General features: G+C 28.9%; 1 protein-coding gene across 1 annotated transcript; it reads left to right on the top strand.

Annotated features, from left to right (window-relative positions):
* The first annotated feature begins 3,604 nt into the window (after nucleotides 1–3,604).
* LOC107962120 (protein trichome birefringence-like 33) lies at nucleotides 3,605–7,766 on the top strand. The gene is made up of 8 exons (XM_016898364.2): nucleotides 3,605–3,864; nucleotides 3,969–4,034; nucleotides 4,143–4,208; nucleotides 4,313–4,544; nucleotides 6,027–6,204; nucleotides 6,295–6,494; nucleotides 6,581–6,745; nucleotides 7,224–7,766. The coding sequence occupies exons 1-8, from the start codon at nucleotides 3,690–3,692 to the stop codon at nucleotides 7,297–7,299; spliced, it is 1,158 nt and encodes a 385-aa protein (XP_016753853.2). The 5' UTR covers nucleotides 3,605–3,689; the 3' UTR covers nucleotides 7,300–7,766.
* The last annotated feature ends 1,298 nt before the right edge of the window (nucleotides 7,767–9,064 follow it).

The raw sequence follows: 9,064 nt of genomic DNA, 5'->3' as shown, positions 1-9,064 counted from the left end.
AGAAAAAACGGGAGTCAACCTTTTTGATCTGTTTTTTCTTTTTTTCAATTTGAAAATGCAGTGTCCATTGCAAATGTACAGAGATATTGTTTTTCTTTTATATCCCATTTACATTGTATTTTAGTTGTATTCTTTGCATTATCTGTTGTGTGCTCCGACTTTCTCTGCCATTTTGCAGGTGTTGATGAAGCTAGGCACGGTGGGTGGCGATGGGACAAGGCAGACGGCAGAGGGAGGGATGCGGCGCTAGGTTTGGCTAGGGTTTCGTTTTTCTGAAACCCTAGTTGGGTTTTTAGGGGGAATTAGGCTCGGGTTTTGGGTTAGGTTTTAGATGGGTTTGGTTTATTTTGTAATTGGGCTTGTAACGGGTAGTGGGCCACCGGGTAAATGGGCCTGCAACAGTTACAATTTCCCTTTCCTCTTCAAGGGCTTTGACAGAAATGTTGGGTTTGCATGTGGGAAAGAGTTGGTGAAATTTGGGTTTGGTTCTTTTGCAAAATGCTCTCATCCTTGTTTTCAAAAAATGTGATACCAATTAATTAATTTAATAAAAAATATTAATTAAACTACCAATTGAATTTAAATTTTGAAATTTAAAAGAAAAAATTTAAAAAGAAAGATTAAATTCTTAAAACTAAAAGAAGAGAAATTAAATTATAAATTTTTAAAGTATATCTCTTGTGTGTGTGAAGCATCAAAGCTTATAATTTAGTGAAGGCTAGCATCGATAGGAAAAGGGACCTTCTTAATATTTTTGAAGGATAAAGTAATATTTAGTCCTTAAACTTAATAACTTTTCTCATCTTGGTTTTCAATATTTAATTTTTCACTTTAATCTCTGAATTTGGTAGCTTTTTTCAATTTGGTTTAAATCCTATAAATGTATAATAATGTGACACTCTAAGATTATATTACATCATCACTTAGAATTTTTTAAAATATTTTTTAGATCATATATTTTTAAAATTTTAGGTGATGACATATCAAAGTACCATGTCATCATACATTAATAGAATCCAAGTTTAATAATTAAATTAAGTGCAAGTTTTGGGACTAATGTGAACCCAAAAAAATTTAGGGACCAAGTTTAAAAAGTTACCAAATTTAGGTACTAATGCTTTTATCTCTTTTTTTTTTTTATTAATCCTGCTGGTGTGTTCTTGGTTGTTTCGGTAATTTGATGTCTTTTCTTGGCTGCACTAGTGTTTCCACAATTCTTACTGTAAGCTGTATGCTCTGTTTTTTCCTATTGGAGTATACGGTCCTATGTATGTAGTGTTTTTTTTTCTTTGCTTTCTCCTGAATAAATTCTCTTTAATTTCAAAAAAGAAAAATTGTAAGGTGGTAGCTTGATATAATTTTTAAATTTTTTTTATTCTTTGTAGTTTAATTTGTCTAGTTTAAATTTTTATATTTTTTTAAATTTTAAAATTTCAATACTAACACAAATGATAATCACTAATTCATTTGATTAAATTCAGTTATTAATATTGAACTATGTATATAGTTATAGATTTAATACATATTCTCCAATTGAATTATTGTCCCCTATACTTTCTGAATTTTGAAATTTCATTACTAGCACAAATGATAGCCATTAATTCATTAACTGAATTTTTAGTGAATAATATGTAGAAATAACAAGCGGACGTGACATTACACATAAAGAAATATGTTTGCTGCATCAGATTTTAAAAATAATAAAACTTCATAAATTTAGCAATTATGTGAGAACTAAAATTTTAAAATTTTAAACAATTTTTGTTTTTCTTAATTTTTTGGTTCATGATAAAGTAATATGGAATTAGGTTAGCTCTAGAAAAATCCATTTCAAAGAAAATAAAAAATTGATGCCTTAACAGCCCAGTATCACAATGCTGATTCTGTAGTTTGGTAGTAGTTATTGTTAACCAAATTTATTTTAAATTAGCACAATTAGTCTTATGTTTAAATCATTTTATAATCATAACTATCTACATATAATATAAAATGTAACTAACCATTATTAATCTAAATAAAAAAAAAGAATGAGCTAACTACCTATATTTGTCGATTGAATATTAATTTAATTGATATAGACATTGTTGTCAATTTAGAAAGATGTGAGTTTGAGTGTACTAGACTGCATTACCTTCCTATTTATGTGTAGGGGTAGGGCTATGGATAGTTTTAAATATTATCTAAAAAAATAAATATGATAATTTTTAAAAAGAAGTAATGGTTTAAGAAAATAATTAAAATCTATAATAATTAAGTAGGTACATAATAATAAAATAGTATATGAAAACCTTTTAGTTGATCCATCACTATTGGGAATATTGTTGACTATGTACATTGGATACAGCTTGGATGAAAATTATATGGATTTTTTAAAACAAAATTAAAATAATGGACCAATTTTGTCATAATACCCTAATATTTTGAATTAATTTATCATGTCCAGCATCCTCTAACTTATTGGATGTAATATATAGACTCGGTATATTTCCTACAAATTATCATAGAATTAAGAAATTTATTCATGTTTACACATTTTAACTTATAATTAATAATTTTTAATATTTTAATTACATCAAAGTTTATTTGCTTTTAATTTACCATTTCAAATACGAATATAATATAAATCATCTTAGTCATATTTATATGACTGGTATTTATTATAATATTTACATATTTATTAAATATTTTATATTTTATATATTTTTTTGAAAAATATATTACGAAGACTAATCCTTTTTGAGTTTGTGGTTACCTGATGAAGGAAAATTGATTATTCTTTTCAAAAGAGTTTTCGAAGTATAGTCGTCCAAAAGTTGACAAATTTCTCAACAAGTCAATATTATCTTTAATCAAGGTTTTGTCTACCAATTTTATAGAGGGCCCGAGTGCTTAAAGTTGCCTAAAGAGGCAACTAGTTTAATTGAACAAGAATGACTTGTCAGATAAGATTAGATTGTGTGTTGCACACAGTTACCTACCAAAAAAATATGAATATTTACACTTTGTTAAGGTTTGAGCCATGCCCTTATATGAAATTATTGAGTACCTATGCTACCACTTGATCTAATACTATTCAATCCGACAAGATGTTTTCACTCTATAAAACTCACAACTTTTTCAAGCAATATCGACGCTCAAGTTCTCTGTGGAGTTAGAAAACCAAACCCCGACTAGGGACACTACCGACAAGTTAAGTGTTCAATTGGCTTTGAATGGACGATACTTCGAATTTTTTTTTGAAAAAAGTCAGCCTTCTCTCCACAACATTATCTGTTCCAACAATATCATCTATAATATTTTAATTTGAAATTTCTCCCTTGAACTAGAATATTCAGTAACCTCATAAAATGATTAAATTTAATATATATCTAATTAACTTAGCAATAAAAAAAAGTGAAAAATTGGACAACCTTATAATGCTGTCATATATATATATAATAATAATTTATTTCCACATTTTATTCTCACATAATTTCGTATTTTTAAGTTTTTAAAATTTTGGCAACAAAGGGATCTTTTTATAGTAATAAATCAAATAAAAAACATTGAATATTCGGAAACTTCAACAACTACGAAAAGGCTTCTATATTTTGATCATTGCAAATGATTGAATTCAGTGATCTCCCTCATTTCAAAACACCATTTTTATCTAATCATAGTTGCCAAACATCAAAAAGGAAAAGAAAATAATGAAACCTCCATTGCCACCTTCAACCTCTTCAGCTCTGAGAAAGACACGTCCTTCTCCCTACTTTTACACCTTCTTAACGTTCACGGTTTTCGTTCTCATTCTCTATTGTGAAGACTTGCTCTCCATTTTTGATCGAAATGAACTCGTTCCAATCAAACCAATCCCTGAAACAGGTAACTCAGTTATTAACTCAGTCGTGTTTTTTTTTTGTTGGTTTTGATTTGACAAGCATATATAATGCTGTTTTCTTGGTGGGGTTTTGGTTATGGGATTGTAGGGAAGGAAAAAGAGACAAAATCGACGTCGCAATTGCCATTTGTTATAGGGGAACCTGAAGAAACAGGTGAGTCAGTTCTTAACTCGGTCATCGTTTTTTTATAAATTTTTTTTAGAGTTTGACTGACATATATAATGTTGTTTTCTTGGTGGGGTTTTGGTTATGGGATTATAGGGAAGAAAGAAGAGACGGAATCGAAGTCGAAACTGCCATTTGCGATAGGGGAACCTGAAGAAATAGGTGACTCAGTTCTTAACTCGGTTACCTTTTTTACTTTTTTTTTAGGGTTTGACAAGCATATATAATGCTGTTTTCTTGGTGGGGTTTTGGTTGTGGGATTGTAGGGAAGAAAAAGGAGGCGAAATCGATGTCAAAGCTGCCATTCGCGATAGGGGAAACTGAAGAAGGATGTGATATATTCAGTGGGAGGTGGGTGAGGGACGAGTTAACTCGGCCTCTCTATGAAGAATCGGAGTGTCCGTACATTCAGCCCCAGTTGACATGTCAAGAACATGGTAGACCTGACAAAGAGTATCAGAAATTTCGATGGCAACCCTATGGATGTGATCTTCCCAGGTATTTAATGACACTAAAACCTCTTTATACTCATGATCAAAACAAAAACAAAACACAGAGCAATACTTATTCTCATGTTGTCTTGTTTTTCAATGCTGGGAATCTTACGTAGTGTTTTGTTTCTCTTTTAAACCTTCAAATGTTGGCCAACTCCTATGTTTTTGTCGTTTCAAGCTTCAGAGGCTTCTCACCACATGAAATGGTAATGAAAGTGTTTCAAATAATATGCAAGTAAAAGTAGAACACTTCAAAAGTTAAAAGTTATGTGATGAAGTTAATATGAAGCTTTTTTATAATTTGAGAACTCTAATAACAATTCCCATAATCATTTATTTGGCCCCAACTTTAAAAAAATAGTCATTTTAGACATTTATTTAATTTTTAGTCTTTCTTAACCTTTAACCTTACGTTATTTATCAAATCACCTTAAAATAGATGGAAAAATCAATGTTTGTTAACTTTGTTGATATGGCATACACATTGTTAGTTCGAAAAAATTATTTTAAAAATTAAAAAGTATGACAAATTATGAAAAAAATATTTTTTAAATTTAAAATAATTAATCAATTGCTGATGTGGCATACACATGACAATTCGCGTGTATGTCACGCCATTAAAGTTAATAAATATTGATTTTTTCATTCATTTTAAAGTGATTTGACAAATAATATAAATTGAATGGTTAAAAGACACGAAATTAAACGAATAACTAAAATATTTTTTTAAAAAAATTAGAGGGCCAATAATATTATTATAAAGAATATTCTTTTTAATATTTAATAAATGGTATTTATATTATATTTAAATTATTCTTCTAGTGTAAATTATAACATGTTAACTCGTAGTGGATGGCAAGTAAGGGACGTCCTGTTTAAATATAAAATATTAGGACGTGGGAACACTGAGTTGCATTTAGTCCACGTAATCTGGTGTAGTTGGGGCCCACTTTGAGCTGGGTCTTCTTTGTTTTTTTGTCTATTGATGGTTGGTTCTTCAACTAAGCCTATGGAAAAAAGATTCCATATCGGTTTGGTTCCTACTTGCTACGTGTTAAGAGTCAAAATAATTGAAATATTTTGCCATACCATAATCAACAAGTCGATCTTTTTTTCTTAGCTACAAGTTTACTCTATGTGTTGTTTTATTTTATTTGAAAATGTTAGATAAAAATTATATAAACAATTATTCATATCATGTTATGTAATCATAATTTTCAAATTATTTACTATAAAAATCATTAAAATAAATATTTGTGATTGTATAATTTTATTTAACGTGTAATTGAATTTTTTTAAATAATGAGTTGTTTAAATGTAGGATATGAGATTAATATTAACTTGAGCATAAATTTGATATCATTCTATCTATAATTTAGATGAGTTAAATGATCAATTTTTATTGATACGTGTATAAATATATGAGTTAAATGGTGATATAATATTAGTAATATATGCTGATGTTTGATAATATTTTTGTTGCAAGGTTTAATGCCACATTGATGCTAGAGTCGTTAAGAGGGAAGAGGATGATGTTTGTAGGAGACTCATTGAACCGAGGTCAGTATGTTTCAATGGTGTGCCTTCTCCATAGAATTCTTCCTCCAAATGCAAAGTCTTTAGAATCTTCCATTGATCAATCATTAACGGTCTTCAGAGCCAAGGTAATTAAGGTTCCCAAATCTCTCTTCAACTCATTACATGGCTAGTTTTGTTTTGATGGTCGTATTATTTGTTGTGATACATTTTTTTAGGATTACAATGCGACGATTGAATTCAACTGGGCACCATTTCTTCTCGAATCGAATTCGGATAACGCCATCGTTCACAGAGTGGACGATAGAATGGTGAAGAAAGGATCCATCAACAAGCATGGCAAGAATTGGAAAGGCGTCGATGTGTTGGTATTCAACACATATCTATGGTGGATGACAGGCCGAAAGATGAAGTTCTTGTACGGTTTTTTCTTTCATTTTTCCGTGTGGGTTGAACATGTTAATAGTTTTTAACTAAGTTCGGAAAAAAATGGTCCATTGACAGGAAAGGGAAAGGGTCATTTAAGGATGAAAAGAAAGATATTGAAGAGCTGACAACTGAGGATGCTTATCGAGTGGCAATGAAAAGCATATTGAAATGGGTGAGGAAAAACATGGATCGTAACAAGACGAGGGTGTTCTTCACTAGCATGTCTCCTTTGCATATCAAGTGAGTCAGAATTCTTTCTTACATACGTCAAAATTATTATGGAGGTTGATATATTAAGAGTTAAATTGTATTTTGATATTTTTACTAAAAAATAGGTAAATTAATTATATCAAAGAGCAAATTAGTAATTTTTTAAAAAGTTTTAACCATTTATATTGTTAAAAACTGGTGTGACTGATAGAATAATCAATTAGTTACACATGGTGTACTACAAATACCTCATCCTAACATATAAAGATCAGCTTTTAACATTATAAATGGATAGAATTTTTAATAAAAAAACTAGTTTACTCTTTAATCTAGCATACACAAACTAATTTGCTCATTTTTTGAATAAAATGGACAAAATGTAATTTAATTCTTAATATCAAAATTTTCATAATACTTTTACCTCATGCGTACATACACAAAAGAAAATATTAATTTTTGAAGATGAATGAAACAATTAATTAGATGTTGAATGACTTTATGTATGTAGGAGTCAGGAATGGGGAGGGGAACCTGATGGGAACTGTTATAATGAAACGACTTTGATTGAGGATCCTAATTATTAGGGATCAGAAAACAAGAATATTATGCAAGTGATTGCTGAAGAATTCCGTAAATCAAAGAATTCAATTACGTTCCTTAACATCACTCAGCTCTCGAGTTATCGTAAAGATGCCCACACTTCAATTTATAAGAAGCAATGGAGTCCATTGACACCCGAACAGTTGGCTAACCCGATTAGCTATGCGGATTGTGTTCATTGGTGTTTGCCTGGTCTCCAAGATACTTGGAATGAACTTCTATTTACCAAGCTATTTTATCCTAGTTAACTGTAGAAATGTAGCAAGTGATTGAATTAATTAATTGCTTCTTTTTTTATTTACTCTTTTGTAACTACTGAAGTTTGCACAAGTTTCATAATTGAGATTAAAGATATCCAAAGATTGAGTTATTCATCCGAAAATCCTACGATATTTTAGGGAGGAATTGGAAAAGAATTAATGCAATGCTATTTTATTTTTCATGTTGTTAATCTTTGGGTTTTGGGTTATTATGCTTATTAGATATGTAGAATGAAAATGGAGTAAAGCGGATCGACAAATATCTTATTTCTCCCACTTGAATACTTTAGTTAAAATCGAATTAATTAATCAAAATAAATCGAATCAATTTAATAATTGATTGACAATTTAATTAATTATTATATATATTCAATATATTATATATAAGCCCATATATAAGTTAAATAGAATTACAATTATTGATATAACGTGTCAAAGAAAAAATATTATAAAAATTAAAATTAAAATATTTAACAAAATGACATTATCATTTATCTGTTGCTATTGTGTTCTTTGTAGTTTTTCATTTAGTGTAGTTATTGTCTTGTTGTTTTTGTCTCTCTCTTTTTTTTAACTAAAAACAAATAAAAAGAGCATTATTATTGTATTTTTTGTCATATTTAAAATTTAATAGAACTATAAAAAAAGAAAATATGTACAAATTTCAATTCGATTAACAGTTAAAAATTTTAAATTTTTAATTAATTCGAATAATGATAGTTCGGTTGACGTATTAATTGAACTAGTAGTTTAGACAAGCAATCCCCTTTTTTTTCTCTTCATTTTGGTTATTGAAATATCAAAGTTCCTTTTATTATTATTTAGGTTAAATTCTTCCATTAGTTTTTGTAGTACGTAAGTTGTGAATTTAGTCCCTAATCTCCATATTTTTCGAATTTTGAAATTTCAATCGTGACTAAACAATAATGGTTAATTTCATTAAGTTCTGTTATTACATATGTATACTATATGTCAGCCTGTTATTTCATATATTACTCACAAAAAAATTTAGTTAATGGATTTAATGGTGGTCCTTTGCTTCGTGATTAAAATTTTTAAATTAGAAAAGTAGAAGAACTAAGAATGGTCAAATTGGAAACATGAACTAAATCTGCAACTTTATACATAGTATATGACTAATATCAAAACTTAACTAAACGGATTCAACAGATAACGTCTAGGTAAGGATTAAAGTTTTAAAATTCGAAAAGTATAGAGATCGTATTTTTTTTAATAAGAACAAAGTGTTTAACAACCTAGAAAATATTTAAGAAATCAAAAAATTGAATTTAAAGTTGCATGTAACACCCCAAACCTGACCTAGACGTTATAGCCGAATCTGGCAATGTCACATGAAATGGAATTTGAAAACGAATTTATCATGTTAAAACTGTTTTCGTTTATTAGCTTTTTATTTATCTTCCATCAATTTCAAAACTACTTTCTCTTTAATTTGATTCGTGTAAACCTCCTCTATAGTGAAAGCTAT

The sequence above is a fragment of the Gossypium hirsutum genome, chromosome A06, assembly GCF_007990345.1.
Source record: "Gossypium hirsutum isolate 1008001.06 chromosome A06, Gossypium_hirsutum_v2.1, whole genome shotgun sequence".
In the NCBI taxonomy this organism is placed as follows: Eukaryota; Viridiplantae; Streptophyta; class Magnoliopsida; order Malvales; family Malvaceae; genus Gossypium; species Gossypium hirsutum.
The sequence above is the reverse complement of the archived record's forward strand: the minus strand, read 5'-3'. Positions and strand labels throughout refer to the sequence as shown.